The sequence below is a fragment of the Anas acuta genome, chromosome 1 (genome assembly GCF_963932015.1).
Source record: "Anas acuta chromosome 1, bAnaAcu1.1, whole genome shotgun sequence".
Taxonomy (NCBI): domain Eukaryota; kingdom Metazoa; phylum Chordata; class Aves; order Anseriformes; family Anatidae; genus Anas; species Anas acuta.
Window position 1 is genome coordinate 194,842,030 of NC_088979.1, and position 20,520 is coordinate 194,862,549.

General features: G+C 35.8%; 1 protein-coding gene across 14 annotated transcripts in view; it reads right to left on the reverse strand.

Moving 5' to 3' along the window:
• Positions 1 to 20,520, reverse strand: part of CACNA2D1 (calcium voltage-gated channel auxiliary subunit alpha2delta 1) — a 411,227-nt gene that overhangs the window by 320,366 nt on the left and 70,341 nt on the right. For all 14 annotated transcript variants that reach the window (XM_068669921.1, XM_068669927.1, XM_068669923.1 and 11 more), the window contains exon 3: positions 8,120 to 8,236. In XM_068669921.1, the coding sequence (XP_068526022.1) occupies positions 8,120 to 8,236 (117 nt within the window). The remainder of the gene's footprint in view (positions 1 to 8,119; positions 8,237 to 20,520) is intronic.

Consider the following 20,520-nt stretch of genomic DNA (forward strand, 5'->3'; position numbering starts at 1 on the left):
TATGAGACAAACAACAATACAAACTATTTTTCTTCTCTGAATCTCTCCAGCTTGAGCCTTTTCCAATACAATTGCCCAACAGTGCATGTAACTGGCAAGTGAGTCAAAATGGTAGAAACACTTGAAAGTGTAACATTTTTACTGGAATTAGTTTTGAAATCAGTTTTCAACATGGTTTAAGTCCTTAAAATCAGCTAGGAAAGGAGAAGGGAAAGACTATGTCTTGATGAACATTCTGAAGCCATCACAATACACCACTAAAACTGGGACCTCTCCTTTTCTGTGTTGATTCTATAGGATATTGCATTGGTGTGTGAAATGGGAAAAAGGAAATATCATGTGTTTCAAGACCTAATTAATCAGTGTCTCCTAATGACAAAATCACAGTGTTTACCATGTCATGTTTTACAAAATAATGAGGGAAGTCAGGATTGCAGATACTTTAGGAGTATCCAAATTACACCTCTTGAAAATAACATAATTTTCAGGTTATAGGGCAAATACTCTGGTCCTCACAGTCTGAGAACAAGAATAAATTAATTTAACATTTTTGAGGGGGATGATAATGACAGCAGAGGGCAGTTGTTAGCATTAAATTGTTTCAGAAGGTGATTTGTGCACAGCTTACATGTATGTTATAGTTTGGAGGACTTGAGCCTTGCAATCAGAGTGCTTAAATGGGAAAGAAGACAACCAAGCTGCAGATCTTCCTCACTGGTCAGATGTCTTGTTTATTTACCCGTTAGATTAAAAAATAGTTGTGTGTGTACACATATACGTGTACAGTATCTACATGTATACTGGAATATAATTCAGATGCAACTTCAACACACTTGTGTGTGTCCAGATTTAGATGTGTATCCATATGTATACATGGATATTTTTATGTTACAAACCTGCCTCAAACCTTCATGGATTGGTTAATCTTTAGGTCTTAGGTGTGAGAATTCAGGCTTCTTTGACATTTCTGCAGCAGCTCAGGAGACTAGTGGTTGAGTTGCAACAGAGCACTAAGCAAGAGATGCTGCCCAGTGCAGGTTCCACTAAACAAACACGAGCAGTCAATCAAAATTTATATATCGTGTATTTTAAAATAATAGAAAAACATCTTGTCAGTATAAGTGATTTATCATTCACAGACAAGAAAGTAGGTGTCTTGGAAGGCTATCTAGGATGCTAAGTGTGTTTTAGGGATCCAAAACAAAACTCAGGTTAGAGCTTTGGAACCCTTCCTCTGGAACCCTCCCCCCCAGCCAAAAAAAGAAGTATCAAGCACACCTACAAAATTTATTTTAGTCGCATAGATCTTTGATACCACAGAAAAATTCCCAATCCTATTTAAAGTGGATGACATCTCTGCTCAGGAATCTTAAAATACGTTATAACAGGTTTATTTAAATTTTCCAGTTGTACTGTGAGATACTGAAGCCTTATTCCATATGAGCAGGAAAATATAAGGGGATCTGGACATACTTGCACAGCTGTGTTGAAACTGTATTTAAACTAGCAGATAAACACTCTGAGCTCCTCATTCCCAGCCACAGCCACAACGGTGCACCTTGGACATTTCCCAGTGTCACATACAGACAACCTGCCTCCTAGCACACAATCTGTGCCTCAGTTTCCATGGAAACTCACTTTCCTCAGTTTTCAGAAGAACCCAAGGCATAAAGGCTAGAATGAAGATATGATTTCTCTGGTTGAGATGTCTGAAGAAATCTGGACAATAATGTGCAAAATTGCATGAAACTCTACAGTCCCAAGAAAACAAGTAAAAGCAAATAACCCAATAGAAAGTAACACAAAGAAACCTTAGGCAAGGATTTGACAGTGAAAATATGAATGTCTCTCATTCTCTGGTGAAAGGTATTTTAGTGGAATTTGAGTCTGTGTTTTATACAAATAGTTATGCTGTTTCCTTTCAATATGGGCAGTAATGGAACAAAAGTTTATTAAATAATGCACTCAGTATGCGTTATAGTGTTGACAACAAAGTACTGACACTGATGCAAGGCCTTTCAGAAAGAGTAAAAAAAGAGTATTCAGTAAATAAGTTGAGAATGTGGAAAAGGACCTTACTGAAGCAGGAAATAGGATATTTTGATGTTGTTTCCAACATTTTCTGCAGGCTGTGCTTGTAAAGAGTGTTAGAAGGTATTCTTTAATCATCATTTTCTCTCCAATTTAATTTTCTCTTACCTAAAAGATCTAACCTCTCTTCAGCTAAATAAAATAACATAAAATAAAAAAGTGCAAGAAGGTAAAACTTCAGATTTTTCTGAGATGGAACATTAGAGATGCTCCCCGATACCTAACGAGTAATGGGCTGCTCAGGTGGACAGATGAAGGCTGAGGGCTGCACAACTAATGACTCCACACTGCAGAGAAATGAGGCTGCACCTTGGGTTTAGTGTGCAGCACTGGATCAGACACTGCTTTAAAGTAAGTCATACTTCATTTCCCTCACAACATGATGGATAACTAAAAAACAAAATCCCAAAAGCCTTTTGCAAACCACTGATTTTTTAAAATATAATTTTCTAAAAAACACTATTCACAATTTTTAAAGTGTGACAACAAAAATTGGGATCTTTGCGAAGCTTAAGCTTACTACAGTGTTTTACATGAGTAATAAAGAAATATGTCATGAGTCCAACTCACATATTTATGAGTTTAAGAGGTTTTAAATTTACACAGTCTGTGGGAAAATATTTGTAACTCTTCTAACTGTATTTTATAAAGTATTACAATGTCAAATACTTTTCAGTATTTCTAGTGATACTCATAAAACAGTTGTTTCCAAATATAAGTATCCTCACTTTCTTGTACATAGAAAAGTTTTTATTTATATTATTTTGCTTCCAGCAGAACTGAAAGCTTATGATCTACTACCATGATCTACATAGCTCCAGACAGCTATTGCACTGATGAATGGGGAGTACCTGAAAAGCATACAAGAACCTTTGGGAATTTTGCCTTTAGTTACTGCAGGATACATTTTCAACAAAGCCTCCACCATCCCAAACATGCAAATGCAGGTCACATTGGTAGCACAGCTAGCCTATATACCACCTTTTAGCAGGATACATAGAGACAGAATATGAACTTGCACATAATACCATGTAAATATGGAAATCTCATAATACTGAATTGGTGTATGCTTGGTAAGAGTTAAGACAGGCAAGTATGCAATAGTAATCAACAGTAAAACAAAAAAGACATGTTCACTGTTTAAACAGCAGGCCCTGACACATGGCATTCTTTGACATCATTGACCATGAGCTGGTGCTTGTCTCCCTCCTTACAGCTGATACAACCCTCCTTCTCCATTGCAATTTGCTAGAAAAGCCTCCGTGTTCTTTTCGTCTTTGCTTTTTGTGCTATTGTTCTCATTTTCTGGCAAAAGCCATTTAGCAAATCCCTCTGAGTTCAGATCAGGGCTTTCCCTTTTCCCCGTGCCCAGCCATACACCTCTATCAACCACCTTTAAAGCTGCTCACAAACATTTTTCCATATTAGTGTAAATTCATACACATTGAAAAACAACAGTAGAATTTCTTTCTTTAGAGTGGAACAAGTCATCTTTGTCCAAATTTTCCTTAAAATCATTTCATATATAAACCAGAAATGAAATCATAATGCTTTTCCAAATTACTCAAGTCTTTCCTGCGTAATGCACAGAAGTAATTTTATCTTTCCTAATTATATAATTTTGTAGCATAAATGTGCATGAAAACACAAATATAATGTAGTATACAAGTGTTATTTTTCATTTAAAGTGCTCTTGCAGCTCAAGGGATGCTAACATAGTATTAGAAAAGTCATCACTAATACTTATTATAACCTTGCCCAGAGATTGTCTGTGTAGCGTGCCTAGGAAAAATCATAGCCATCTCCGTAGTATGCTAGTGTTTGAGCAATGACACTATTGATAACCTTCACTGGCACCTTCCTCATGGCATAACTGGAGGATGTATAATCCTCTTCCATCAAATTCTTTTCATGATTCAGGTCTTAATTAACACTTTGAGTCACATAAGCCCTAACAGTAAAATTCTCTGTGCAGTCATTAGTAACAGTTGTGTTCAACTCCACTTCTAATTTCAGAAAAAATGTGACCCTGTAGATTTAAGATGACTTAAACATCAGATAAACAATTCAGCTTCACTACATAAAGTTTACAAAATGCAAGCATAAAGATAGTCCAGGAAAAGAAAAAGAAGCAGCAAACATACGGAAGGTGAAGAAATTATCTTAGTAGAAAGTATCAGCTCAGATTCAGGAGATAACAAGCAAGTGTCTCATGTATAAAAAACCTTCCTAAAATAGGAAAATTTAAAAACAGGAGTCATTGAAAGCTCTGATATAAACCCAGGAGAACTGCAAATAGAAAAAACAGTACAAATACCTGAGCCACTAGGAGCTCTTAAGATGATGGCATCAGGGAAAACAACGCAAAGTGATCTAGAATTGATAATGATGTAAAATATGAGTCAGCAAAGAGATCTGACTAGGGCTTAAGTTAATAAAAGGGTATTTCTCCCCTTAGGTAATGCTTTTTAGGTCTTCTCCCTCACCCCCTTTATTTTTATTATTTTTAAATCAGACTAAGCCCCTGGGTACATGAATATACATAAGAAACACATATTTTTAAAGAACCGATAACAGAACTTCCCAGAACAGCTAACCTTGGTAATAGTTGAGAAGAAAGATGTCTGAATCAGAAATTAGAAGATAAAACAACCAATTAAAATCACATTAAAAGCTTAATCACCATTGACTTGGGTTTACTAATTTGAGAGGTAATACTCATTTTTGAATGTGTGGCTTTGGCTGTGTCTGGCATTTGATACAAAAGGAAAAGTACATTTTCTCAGGAACCATCTATTGACTGATCATACCCAGATATTTTCTCAGGAACCGTCTATTGACTGATCATACCCAGAAATGTCTTCTGAAAAAAAATGCATTTGAGAAACTTTTAAAATGTATGTACATACTTAAATTAAAAACAAACAAAATAGGAGTGACTAAGAATGCACAATAGATTACCATAGATAGACAGATAAATTTAGTACAAAAAAGCTCCCACAACATTCACAGAAATTTTTCACAAGACAAACTTTAAGAATCTGACAACCTCTACAAGTCAGAATCACAAAATCACAGATTCCCAGAATGGCCGAGGTTGGAAGGGACCTCTGAAGCTCGTCCAACCCCATTGCTGAGTAGGATCACCTAGAGCGCATAGCACAGGATGGTATCCAGTTGGGTTTTGAATATCTCTGGTGAAGGAGACTTCAGAACCTCTCTGTGCAACCTGTCCCAGTGCTCTGTCACCCTCAGAGTGCCCCCTCATATTGAGCCTCCTGTGCTTCAGTTTGTGCCCATCGCTTCTCGTCCTATTGCTGGGCTCAGATGAAAAGAGACTGGCTCCATCCTCTCAACACCCTCTCCTCAGATATTTATATACATAAGCCAGCTCAGTTCTTCTTGAACAAGAGTAGAAAAAAGTTTCAAAAGATCATTTCAATCAGTTTACCACAAAAAAAAAAAAAAAAAAAAAAAAAAAAAAAAGGGATCTTACATTTGTGCTGTAATCATGTAGTTAATGTTTGTAAATTCTTCCCAGGCAAAAAAAAAAAAAAAAAAAGTCACATTAAAAACTTTAGAGGTGTTCTAACACTAAAACGAAACAGCATTGATTAGTATTTAAAGGATGGAAAATCAAATTCAGTTGTGGGAAGCAGGGGGGAGCTAAATTATTGCAATCTGAGGGTGAATTACACTGCATGAAGTAGCAAGATTAATACAGAGGTCATGAAGAAATCTTGCTGGTATGCAGAGAACCACTGTGCACATCCTAAAATGATAGCATGCAGCTAAAAATAATAAGTATTGTACATTCACTGCAGCACTGTCAGTAATGCCAACCTCAAGCACTAAAGACATCATGAGTCACATCCTCTAAACTAATAAAACTGGTTTTAAAGTCATAGGCCTTAAGCCACTAATACATTTGGAGGACTTTATTTGCCTTATTGACTTGAACATTTAAAATTATCTGAGAATTTCTGAAAAATATTTTTTTTGAGAGAGAGAGAGGCTGCACTGAAAGAATGTTTTTTCCCTAATTTAGTCTTCTTTTACTTCAGGGAACTGAATCATATTACCCTTCTGAAAGAATGATCAAGAGCTCATCTAAAATGAGATGGGACACCCTTCTTCCTCCATCTTCACAGAAAAAACTGTTCTGGAATCTTTTCTAAACTAAGCATGAGACACTTATTTCATTTTCTTAAGGTTTTATGACAAAAACACCATACATATGCAAAAATCTCTACTAGAATCTTGAGTCTAGGGAAAATAATAAAATTTGGCTGTGATAACTTACACATATCAGACTTGCATGAGTTCATGGAAAATTGATGGAAAAAATGGTGTATTCACACAGGTCTATAAATGACTCATAATATTTTGCAGTAATAATACAAAGTCCACAGAAAGCTACATAAACACATGCCCACTGAGTTACTAAAGGAAAGCAAACAAACTATTTTCCACCCATTTGACTGAAGCACAGAGAATTTTTTCCCAGACAACACTGATTTACATTACATGTTAGGGAAGCTATAGAAACTGCAAGAGTGAACTCCTGCTAAGCAGAAGCAGCAGGAAAATGCATACCTCCTGTGGTACCTATGCATGGACAACTGACTAAGCAAATGACTTAGTTTCCTCTCATCTCCTACAAGAAAGTTAGTTCTCAGCATAGCATGCAGATTGATTCTTCAGCTAAGTCAAACTGTGCTCATAGAAGGACTGCTGGAGTGGAACTCATTTCCCCCAGCTTTACACACCTACAGCATAGATATGTATACATCTAGGCACCTCTGATAAAGAAGAGAGAAGTCCATACTCCGGAATATGGAGTATTGAGTCCAAGCTCATTCCATTTTATAGTCTTAGAACATTTCAGATCAGTCCTGACTGAGAAGTGCCTGCTTTGTTCCACTGAACAAAAAGGGACTTTAGGGCAACCAGCAGAGTTTTAAAGTCTACACAGTCTACACAGTAGATGTCTAAAGTTTGGTGAATTAATCCTTCTTTCTTCTCAGTTACACTTCAAATGACACATCCAAACTCATCTGCAAGTCAAAGTGGATATACTATTGCTCAGGGAATCCCAACCTGCTGTTCTGTCCTTTAAGCCTATTTCTAATAGCTCTACTCTATAAAAGGTATGTTTATGAATTCATCCAGGTCCCCCTTGTGAGTATTTGGCGACTATCATCTGAGAGGCAAACTACATTATAGGATTCATATTTTTGCAAGTAGGAGTCATAAAAGCAATTATCCACGTTTGGCCTTTTGTAAGACAGAATGGAAAGGGACTGCTGACAAAAAAAAAAAAAAAATTCAAAAAATAGCTTCTGCTTATTTAAACCATAAAGAATTGTGAGATCACCATGCAGCACAATCCTCACACTAGTAGCTCGGGATTAACTTTGCTGATACAAAACATGATTGAAATACAAATTAAATTATCAAGTCAGAAATAGAATAGGTCTAGAAATAAATGTGATTCACACATGGCTACATTTGTTGAAAGAGAAGAATTAGTTGTTACCATCAAGAAAGACTGAGGAATTGAAAAGATGAAGAAAACAAATATCAACAGATTTATTTAGCAATAATACCAGAATTAACATAACTTCAAAGACACTGTTATTTTTAAATCACTTTTTTAAGAAAAATCTTCAATTCTTGTTTCCCCAAGATCATGACTGTAGAGTACAGTGATCTTCAAGTCATAAACATTCATGTGCATCACTTAGAGGGCTATATTCTGATCTATTTATAATTTGATTTGTTACTTGGCCATGTTTCCTAGTCTGCCCATCAATATTATAAGCATCTGCCCTATGCCAACTAACTAATGAGTTCATTTTCTACCATGAAGTTGTGACCTATCTTTCTGCATGTCATGTTCTGTACACATCAGGCTGACACTGCCCATAAGTGTATAGGCAGCAAAAATAACAATAAAATCATGCTTCAATAGTACATACACATTTTAAAATATACTAAATAAAAAACCTAACCAATTAGTACTTACCACCAAGGCCTTGGACCTGTTACTCAGTAGTTTTTCAATGTCTCTGGCTGCAATTTCCACTAGCTGACGAGGGTTGTTGGCTTCCACAGTATACAAATCTCTGTATTTCAAATATATCTGAAAGAGGAAAAAATTGAAATAAATTAAAATGGCAACTGACATTCAAAATAAGCAGTGACTTGACAGAACAAATATCAGTAAATCCTCTGTTCTTAGTAAGAGATCTACAGAAAGATTGTTGTTAGGATAATCCCAATGTGCTTCACGAAAGAAATACTTCACATTTTTGTTTGATCAGTAAAAGGTGCCACTAAAAAACACTTAATAAATCTTCAAAACTGACTGATTCTAGTGACTGAATATTCAGCTTCTAAATTCTCAAGGAATCAGGTTCACATAGAGAGCTAAGACAAAAGTAAGAGATCTTTTAAAATGACTGAAGCTGAAACCAAATAATCACTGCTGAATTTAATTTTTCCTTGAATACTGAGCAACCAACATGCTTTTGAAGTAAATAATTTAAATTATGCTAATGCAATCGATTTAGTCCCTTATCTATTTATTCATAGTATAGTATAAGTATTCATGAGGAAAGAGAAGAGGAAGGAAAAATAAATAAGAGAAAAAAGGCAAAACAAAACAACAAAAGGGAAATGTTAAAAAAAAAAAAAAAAAGGGGGGGGGGGTAAAAAAGAGGAAGGGGGCAAGGGATGTTTCTTCCCTGTCATGAATAAAGGTCATTTTTGGTGAGGAATCATTGCTGTTTACAAAGCAGAGCACATATAAATGAGGTAATTTGATTTGTTAAACAAAGCCGCTACAATGAGCAATGTACAACCACGAGAAGTAAAGAAGAAAAAAAAAAAAATAGTAAAAAAATCATTTGCCTATGTCTGTCCTGGATAGAACTGTACAGAGAAAGAAAAATATATTATTTGGCAAAAGAAAACAAAAAGTGGATACCTTATGGCTAGATGGGCAAATGGGGAGAACTAATTTATGCAACCAACAGATGGCCTGAGTTTACTCAAGTACTCTGCCTCTCCGAAAGGCTGCCTGATGGGGCTGTGCTGTCTCCTGGGAAGTAATTCCAGGCACACACAGGAACAGGTCCAGCACTAATGCGCTGGCTGCAAGCCAGCGCAAGAACTGAGAAACTGCAGACCAGGCTAAGTCTACCAGCCCTGCCAGGTTTTTCGGGTTAAAGCTATGGAGACCTTAAAAAGACTCACCAAATCTGTCTCCCTCTGATGCTTGTAGCTGATGGGTGTTATCACAAGTAAATTTCTGACAACTACAGTTATATCTGCAAATTTTTATCGGGCATGTCTCATAAGTTGTCAAAGGTTTCTATCAATTTTGAATTTCAGAACACTGATTCATTTATTTATTTATTTTCCTACAGAAATATTATCCTTCCATCAGTAATTAAATAACTGGAATATGCTCTAATTCTTGATATAGTAGCAATAGTTCTAAAAATTCAGTGCATCCAGAGTAGAAAACCATTATAAAGAAAGATAGTTTATAACACTGATTATAGTTTGGATGTTTTTGAGGTGCTTGATTTTCAAAATTGTCACATAGAAATTTTATCTTGGGAACACAACAAAACCTATTTTTGTTGTTGTTGATGATAAAAGAGTTTAATAGCATAGCTGAAAATTACCCCCCAAAAAACAGTAATAAATTTTATGTTACAACCAATCACTACAAATTTTAGATCTTAGCTTTTTTCCTGAGAAACATCAAATTTGCGCAGGATTCTGAGTTAAATTGACTCTGGAATTAACCTTTGAGTACAGAGCAAAGTTATAGTAAGCCATACTTGTAAGGGTTCAAGAACCTGGATGAAAAATATACGTTTTCATCCCTATGTGTAATCCACTCTTACAGCAAACTTGACCCTGTAAACCCCCATCTGAAAACATTCCAGTTTTTCATACACACCACTCCTATAGGCAATTTGTTCCCAAACCTCCCATCCTGGGTGACTTGAAAGCTGTGGACTATCGAAGTGTGGTCTAGTGGGAGCATACTTAATAATAATAATAATAAAAATAAATGTTTTCTTTTTACCAGCTATAAAAATAGCTCAAAAGCCTGAACCACTTAACAAGGAGAAAACAGCCACAACTGATGGCAGTCCTGTTCATACTTCAACCTCGTAACCTGCATTATGGGTCCTGCCACTGAGAGAGCCCAACTACAAGGCTGGCTTCAAAAACTACTGTGTGTCTTTAATTCAAAAAAATGAAAATCAACACCTCTCTCCCTCCTTCCCACTCACTCCACTCTACAACACCCCCTGCACCCTCCCCCCCCCCCCCCCAAAAAAAAAAAAAAAAAAGAGTCTTGCACAAGATATTGAGTCAGCAACTAACTGAGTCGAGTTGCTGACTTCTCCCCATGTTACACTACTCCAGGACTTGTAGCACCTATCTCCCCTGTTAGTATCACTGGTGGATGATTTATCCCACAACATCTTAAACAAAAGGCATCAGAAATAACTCAGAACTTAACACACTCCTTTATTTTCCTGAAGCACGAGAACTACCAAGGAACAGTGTAAGAAATATTCACTAATTATTTAAGAGGGGTGTACATAATTTATTTGTTGCCTGTTCCCCTTTTCTCTACCTCAGTTCTAACACTGCAGCAGTTCAGTGCAGCAACACATGGGGAAATGATACACACCTCAGAATTTGGCTCTCTGTAACAAACTTCATTCTCAAAGCCTCCCACCTCGCAGTCAAACACAATTAGCAAAAGCTCATCTCAAATAGCCATAAAGGGTCTTATCAGCAAAGGTGTGCTCATTCGCCTTTCAAAATGCAATTTGGCAGGCTCCATGGCTTGTTAAGAAGAGCTAATTTGAATACAATTTATGAAATTGCTTTGACCAAGTGAATGTAAGTTTCTGCTGGCTTTTACATCTAAAATCATTTTTAGTACTTTAATCACTAATGTTCTGCTAAAAGCTCTCCAATTTGTCAGTAAAACCCTAGCATTTTTCAAAGAATAAACCTCATTGCATGACTAAGTAAAATCCGTAAGGTCATAACACAAAAAATGCTTTAATTTTTCTCTGAAGTCAATAGCCATGGACTTTTGTATTCAGGAAAGAACGTATTAAAATGGCTTTCTAAATGCTAAATATTTATTCTAGTATAATAAACTGCAAGGTTTTAAAGAAGAAATATGATGGGGGTGGAGGTGGGTGTCATATGAGTATGGAACAACACAAGAACAAGGACAACAGCTGAATGTGGTAAAGATGAAAAAAACCTGCCTGTTCCTCAGCAGAACATGTCCCTCTCCACTCATTCTTCAAGGACATATTTATAAATCCCCTACAAAGAGACATTCTTCTTTTTTTCTACCAGACTTGCCAGGGAAAGTCAAACATTTCTGTACAAATTGAAAGATGTACACTCATTGCATGACTCTTGCTACATTGTGGCAGGCATTGGGCTGGGCTGTAAGGCTGCAATTTTATTTAAATGGCCTTCATGCTCTATTACAGGTAGAAAAGCTAGCCTCTCATACAAGTTCCTGAGAGTGATAAATTATCTGTTTTGGATGGCCAGCAGTCTTGGCATTATTTCAAAAGATTACCCAAATAACAAAAAATAATAATTTATGTTGAGTCATTCTAAACTACAGCAAAATTCCGTTCCCTTTTTTATTTATTATATTAACTGTCCATTTCCCCATTTAAGGAAAAAAAAAAAAAAGAGATGTTTCTTCAAACAGTGCTAACCTAGCCAAGGTCCCAACACAGGTCTGGGATGTGTACACACCAATCTCAGTTCCACCACCAAGTACTCGTATGGATGTAAGATGTCATATGAGATGAGATCTTCAGAAGTCCAAACTCAGAATTTTAATCATTAACCAATAATAATAATATGTCTTTTCCCACCTTAAAATGTGCTTTGGAATAGAGAAACAAAACACCTCTACTTACCTGTCTGTGCAAAGGTAAATAAATCTATTATGCTTGTGCTACTTTGATACTACTTCCAATATCACATAGCCCAGCTAGGCTGGCGTGACACCTTGGTGAACAATCAATATTTATAATCAGTCTAGACCAGCTGAAGACTATAATGAAGGTAAAACTACTGTTCAAAGACACTACTGTGCTTCAGACCACAAATCAACAAAAGCTTTGAGATACTCTGAGTGTTTTTGAAATCTGGAACTAGGTTTTACAATCTTATATACTAAAGCAGTTAACCTTTTAAATAAAATTTGAATTGAGCACAAATTAATTAAGAGTTTGTCTATTAATCTGTTCTTGCCCTCCCCCTACTTTTGGAGAAGGCATCCCTTAATCAGTTCCCTCTAGGTCCTACCAAAAAGTCTCTCGCCTCCTGTTGTGATGGGGGCCTGCTTATGAACCCGTTTTCTGGTCTTTTTATAGGTCTCTCAACAGTTTTTATTTTTGTTACATGCCTATGCGTGAGCATGTATCTCTGCTGACTTGTGTCAAGGTCCTGAGTAAGCTGATGGGAATTAATGACCATGACCTACCTCACAGGGATCCTCTGCCTGCACCCCTGTGCATGGGCTCCATTTCAGCCTAGTCCTGGGCAGCTACTCTGTAGGTATGACTGTTTCCAGCCCTAACTCCTGAATGGACCTTGGACCTATGCCATATGTAGTCAATCTCCTAGATGGACCTCTCAGATGTTTGTTATAGCTTTTTTCCAGTCCTCTTTGATTGACTTCAGACGCATATTGTAGCCTTGTTTCCAGCCTGTCCCTAGCCCATCTCCTTTTGCTCCTAACTGGAGGCTCTGGATGAATCCTGGACCTGGTCCATTGCCTCTCAGGTCTGAAGCTGCTGATAGACTGCTACCAGCATCCAGCTCCCTTACAACAGCGCAAAACTAAAATCCCCCCACCCTCCCTGACTCAGGTGGCTGCTATACAAAGGAAACATTACCTCAGCATTAGCCACCTGTAACTAGGAGAACTGGAGAACACTTGTCACAGATATTTGCATGTTTCTTTATGAAGCCATCCCAGATTTACTACCTGTGATAATTTAAAAATAATAATAATTTAAAAATAAATAAATAAATAATAAAAAGTACATTTCTTACTGAAATTTCAGGTAAAGTTTTGAAAACAAATATTCTGACAAAATAATACTGTTTTATCAGAAAAAAAATCAACAAGTTATTCAATTTTGGCTTCATGAGAGACATGAAGTGACATGTCATGATCTCACGTATGCGAGAAAAGAAAAGAAGGGGTGAGTGTTTGACAGACATCTAAACATATGAACAGATCTTGGAAGCAAGCAAGAAGACAAAATCACTCCAATCTACTTGAGTGATTATTACTGCTAACTTTTTATTGCTGTGGGTATTGTCCTTTAACTCAAATTCTGAACAGTCATAGACAACTATGTAATCTAATCAAAGGGAACAAATTCTGTCTTCTCACTATCATATCCTATTTACAAAGTTACAATCTGTATTTCTAATACATGTCAGAGAATTTTTTTTTTTTTCAACAAGATATTTCTTTTCTTTGAATAACAAGTGATCCATTGCAGAACATATTGAAAAGTGTTCCTTCTCAAGTTCTCTACACAAAGAAATCAGACTGAGTACTTTAAATGTGTCTTACTCTCTGCTTTTATATATGTATAAATAAGATTACAGTTGCTCCCTAGCAACCCCCTGGTGCCTTCCTTCTTGAAATTCATGACAATAACACAAAGGAAAAAACAATAGTTTACTGTATCTGTTGCTTTTCAGAATCACTTGCCTGATCACTGACTGCTGTTCAGATCTGAGATGACATGTGACATGGCAACTGCCACTTTGAAAACCATGCCTTACCATAGCAGTGATGTACACATTAGGAAAGAAATTATCACAGAGAGTTCATTCTTAGGTAATACATGCAGGCTGAGTTCAATTCTGCACCATTTTGGAAACACTTATGCCTCAGTTAACATCAGAAAGAATCTAAGTAGTGCCAGAGTCAATTGGCTCACTCAGGTGCCTACTCAAAGGAAAGCAGATAATCAGGGATACTTTGCAGGATGGAATCATCAGACACTTTCAACAGCTGATAATTAAGAAAGTAGTCTAGAGGACTTTAAAATTAAGAAGTAATTTTTGTAATTGTTATTTTGCATTCAAATCTTCATAAAACATGAGTACCTCTGCTTTTGTACCAACATCAAAGATGGATCCGAAAATCCCCCTTAATTAAAAAAATGTAGTTAAGGCATGTGATTGTGTTTCACAGTGATAGAGTACTAAGTAACAAGACTACATCATTTAATGGTTTCACAGCATTTTCAGATTTTAGCTCAAATTTTTAGTTGATACTGGATGAGAACCCTTGAATCCCAACCCATGCAGTGAGTAGAATGTTTACAAGTGATTATTTTTTTGTTGTAACAGAAGAAAAATAGAAAAAAAAAAAATGTTTTATATTTCTTGTGCTTTTCTGGCATGTTTTGAGGTGGACACTTGTCTCATTTGTCAAACTCATTTACTTTTAGGAAATTTTATCCTGCCTCAGCTGCTGTTATTGCCATTTAACACCTACTGACTCTCCCCAAATGTTATATTTATTCATAGCAGATTCTATTTTAATGTTTTACTAACCAGAAAATGTGGAAATTGATTAGCTTTCTTGATTAGTTACAACCATCATCTGTATATGACCACAAAGTGAGGCAAGAACAGGACAGCTTTTCTTAGTTTTAGGACAATTTTTATTAGTGTTAAAACCAGTGGAAAGCTGTAAATGAACCAAGAACATTTTTTGCACAAAGATTATCCAGATCATCTAATAGTAATTAAAACTACAATAATATTAGGCTACCCCTTCCTTCCCTTGAGTCTGAAGAAGCTTTTTTAATGCAGCCACCTATTCTTAATGACTTACAGCTGATTTTGCCTGCTGGAAGAAGGAACTCTTCAAAATGCCAGTTTATTGCTAAGGGAACAGAGGGAGAGCAGCATCTGCAAATAATAAATGAGGCTCCCTGTGCTTTGACAGTCTCTTAATTTCCATTTGGATTACAAAGAGAACTTGCAGATGTGTCTTCAAATTTTCCAGTCTGCATTTTTAAAAGTGATTTAATTTTACTGACCTCTTGACATTGGTTAGCAATGCGTAAACTCAAAATAAATTAGTTTGGAGGATTTTAACATTTAACTTTCTATTTTTAACATTTCCAGCTTTAGTATTTGGTTGTAGAGCATAGCAGTGGCAGTGGTACACCACTCAAATGGGACATACCTTTGTAAATGCTGTATTATAAAAATCCAGTTTCTGTATTTTGGTAATCCCTAACCACTCTAACCTATCTCATATATTGTTTAAATTCTTGCAAACGGATTCCAGCTTCTCAATGATTACATGAAATTCCTAGGTTTCACTGTAACAACCCATTCGTAACAATGTTCAAGTCAAGAGATTCCATTCTAAAAGTAATCTTGGACTCATTTCCCACCATCACACCCCATTCCAACAGCAAACTGTTGTCCTTGCCTTAGGGATGAGGCAAAAGACACAAATGTAAATGGTGTACAATAGCTAATTTATGCTTACAATTCAGGCGTTTCAGAGCACTAGCCTCATACTCAGCCCACTCACTCATTCCAAATTTCTTATAAACAATCTATTACATTATAAATTACTGAGGGCATAAGAAAATTTAGAGTTGGTTCCATGTTTTTAGATTTTTCTCCTTCTGCTCCTGAGAAAAACAGTGTAAGAAACTGCACATTCACAGAAAACTGCAGTTATAGACTTGCTAGAACCACTCATAGAAATTGTGTGAACTCAGGGAGTTTTCATCTAATATAAAACCAGTAATCCAATGAAGTTCCAAGAAATGCTTCAATAATTTCAAAACACCTGTGATTTTTGTTTTGTTAGTTTTGTTTTTAATTTTCTTTTCCAAATGACACTTTAAAATTTCGTTGTGTTTAGGTTTTATGACTAAAAATTCCTCTATTTTACTTGAGGTTAAAAAATATTTTAGACTTCTGTTTTCTTAAAGAAAATAAAAAGAAACAAAAGGAGAACAGAAAGGATACAATACTTTCTGACTTTTGAGACCAGCCATTATGAACCTGACTGGGTGCCACAATCTATTCCCTGCATATGAAAGACTCCTTGATCCAATATTCAACTTCTTTAAACACTTGCTTTCCTTTCATAGAGCACTAGAGAGTACACACAGGGCATGCAGTGAACAGCTTCATGGTTATCCATGGTATGCCTACACCTGTCGAGACATTAGTGTTTTGTTTTTTTTCCAGTTTCAGGAGTGATGAAGGATGTAGACTGCACACATTCACATCAATATATTTCTGTTTGATCAGAAGTCATGTGCCTAAAAATTCAGGGTTAAAATAGTGACAAATTAATCAGAATCTATAACAATCAGAACAACCAAATGAAATTCAGACTTGCAAAGTCCATAGAAAAGGCCTTCAGAGAAATGCAAACTAATTGCATTTGGGATGTTATTCTTGAAATCAAACCTACTTTAAACAAAAAAAAAAAAATCAAGATCTCACATTTCTTTTACACTTTTCTTAGTTATAAAACTCTCCATTACTTCAACCTTAACAAGGATGAATGTAGTATATTCTGGAATGTGGCCATATGTCCCCTAGGTCCATCTGGTAGTTCATCAGAGAACAGCATGAGGTACAAAACTCTTTGCCTTTGGCTAAACCATATTCAAGCTGAATGCAACCTGATAAATACAGTAAGGAAAAAAAAAAAAAAAAAAAAAGAGAGTAAAGCTAGTAAAGAAAAAAGGAAATTTAAATTCTCTGTATCGGCTTAATTGCTTGAATTAATAATTCCAAATAATTCAAAATTTATATAAAGTGTTCACTAATTCATTTCATTAAAGAGAAAAATAGTAAGAATTAAAACATTTACTGCCAACTTGTCTGTCAAGCCACCTTTCACACCAGGAATTTCAGACCACCTATGATGACAGTAGAGAAGACACATGCAAATAGAAATTTTACATTAATTTCAAGAAAGCTGCTAAAGTCTCCCCGTGCACATATGTCTATACAGTTAATGAAGAGATCAAGGAAAGCTCTATATGACAGCTTCTCTGCATAAAAATTTAGTGGCATATGACAGCTTCTACAGATAAAAAGTTAGTGGCATGCCTCTATCTGTGGAGCTTCGAGAACATAACAGTATCTTTGCTGGAAGTTGTAATAAGTCCAACAGAAAATTACTGATAGGTTATAATTCCTTCTGGCAGAAGGAAGCCTTCCTGAACATTCATGCTCCAGGGCAGCTCAAATCAGAGACCAGTCTCTTAAAAGTCACTCATCTCAGATAAACTCTATGGACTTATCCAGGGACGTGAAAATCTGAAAGCATGGACTGGGAATCTGCTGCCAATCTGAGTGCTTCAGCTGACTCCCACCATCTGTGTGTTAGGCACATAGACCTCACACTGAGCAATGGCTGAAATGTGCTCATGCAGAACCATGGCTGAGTGTTCGGCAAGAAAGAGATAATTATTCTAAAATAGTATTCAAGAGAGAAAATAAAGAAAAAATATCTAACAGTTGCTGGTGGACTGACTGTGAATGGAACTTGTTGCCACACAACAAACACCCATGTGTAGCTCTGTTTCATTTTGGAGGAAGGCACAGTATTTCTATCTTGGTATGAATATCTTTTAAAGGCCGAGTCATTCTATATGGGTTCACTCTACAGCTCCTGGGACTTTAATAATAGCATGCCTTATGAACATCATGCATGGATTGTTTTTGCAGCAATGTACCAAAAAAGAAACAGATTCAGAGACTAAATTTCCTTGGAACAGCATCTCTAACTGCTGTTTTGTTCAATTATGCCATTGCTTGAAAAGGTTACACTGTACAAGATGGCATTTCTTTGCCATAGTAGTCATAGTGAAGCTCCTGTATGTTTGTCACGTCAAAGCTCTTAACAGACCCACATTTTTAATACAGTGTTTATGTAAAATAGGATTCTCTTCAATCAGGTTGGAACAGACAGGCTTGTGCATTGCTATAAGGCATATTCTCTACTCTGAGGTCTTCCTCTCTGTGTACTGCAAGTATCCTTCCCTCTTCTCTCTTGTCCCTAGAGGTATTTTAGGAACTAGAAATAAAAAGCATACTTGTAGTTTATTAGATTAAAAGAGCTGTCAATTAGCTCAGTCATGGGCCTTTGCTGTGAAATGTCTATGTGAAAATGGAAGTCGAGCATACTTCCATCAAAATGTGGCTACTTATTTACTTAATCTTGTAGTTCAATAGGATCTCTACCTATTTTTTTCACCATGCTGAGGTAACTCTTCATAGGTAAAAAACTTGACTTTGAACTTTTTGTGCAATTTTTTCTTTACTAAGATCTACAGATAAATGAAGCTAGTGAGATAAGATACATGCTCAATATTTATTTTGCTGCATAGATTTTAAAATTCTTTTAAAGTGCTGTCTATACCTTCTTTATTTTTTTCCCTGAAAGTCTATTTGCTCTGTACAGACTGCTATCATTCTTACCAGAGCAGCTTCATAATGCCTGACAGCACAGAGAGTTCACAAGTAGGACGAAGTTACATGAACCCTTTTAAGCTGAAATGACAATTACAATTTTATATTTTAAAATATATTAAATGACAATTACTATTTTATATTTTAAAACACATCATTTATACCATTAAAGGGCATATACTAAGCAGTGCCTTTGTCAAGAGATATTTAAAGAAGCATGTTAGACATTTTGTACCTCCTTAAAGATTTTACAGTGTATCCTGTAATCTTGCTTTCAAGTCTCAATTTGTTGTACATACAAAACCACCTGATGAACATTCCCTTTGCTCTTCTAGGGAAAAAAAAATCTATTAAATCATTGAAAGTACCCAACAATACCCTTTTCATCTCAGCAACTACAACAGCAGCAATATCAAGCTATGTCCTCTTTTTTTTACATTATGTAAAAATGGTTAAAGTTTTTTTGTTTCATTCTGTTTTCTTCTCAAAAATAGTTTTTACTTGCTTGAATTGTAAATCAAGTGTTAGGCATAATTCTTAACTAATGTAAATCAGAGTAATCCACTGAAGTCAGTGGAGCTCTGCCAGTTTTCAACCAGCTGATTATTTTGGCATCTTGAATCCTGACTTCCTTACTTGTTGAAACAATCTTCACATTACTGTGATGAAGATATTACGTATGTATTAAATCCAAGTTGGAATTCTCCCAGATCTTGCTCTAACTCCCAATTAATGTCCAAAAAAAGCAGTATTTAAAAATATACTTAAGAACTATTTTTGGAAGACTCTTTTGAGACTTTCCCAGACAGTATAAGTAAGACTTGAGAGATACAAGGAGCAAATGAATTTTAAACACAATCAGTCTTACTGATAAAGAACTCACATTTATGTGGCTCTGGTATTTGTGCTGATATGTACTGCCAAACTAACAATCTACCACAACTAATTCAGAGAAAGAATGATCTTGTATTAAAACTCTAAATAGGCAAATGAAAATCCGAGCTCAGTACCTGGTTGGATCTGGGTTCTCTGCATGGTCCTTACTCTTCTTACTCACTAATTTAGCAAAGGAGTAGATGAGCACTGATATATTAAAGAACTTTTTCTCTGTGCACTTTAAAAAAATCACTCAACTCTCACCTGCCTCTCCATCTCTTACACACAATTATTTTCTGTTCCTTCTACTACTGTTATACTCATAGTTTTTTTTAAGGCTATGGATAAGAGCAGCCTCAATTTAGAACTTTTCATTCACTTGAATCCAATCTTTTTGGAAGTTTTGCTTACCACAGGTATTACTGCTATCACTGGTAACAAGAAAAAGAGTTTATGAAATTTCCATTGGCATAAACATATTCATATTTTCAGAAACATAGTCATTATTGAAGTAATCACTACATAAATTCCCAAATATCTTCTCTTTTTTAACACTATGTGGAACATTTATGATTATATAATAATTTATCCACACCATAAAGATGTTTTCAGAAGTTGTTATTAATGCAATGGTTTACAATGGCTCTATTATCTGCCCCAAAACAAGAGGAATGTTGTTAGTCACCAGGTCAATATTGTGATTCCACGTGACTGTAAGAAATCTTTCAGAGAAAAAAAGAAAAGGGAATCCTTCTCTGAGGGGATTCATTTCATAAAAGTGATTCCATTAAATTCAATACACGATGAATATAAACGCCTTAAAGATAAAAAACGTTCTCTCACTGGATGTCTGCGTCCACCAACTTTTACAGAGACACTAAACAGTCGCATAACAGTTTTCTTGCTTAATTTTGAAGGTGTTTTGTTCTGAATTTCTTTATTTGTATGGAAGTAGATGTTACATTTTGAGTTTTA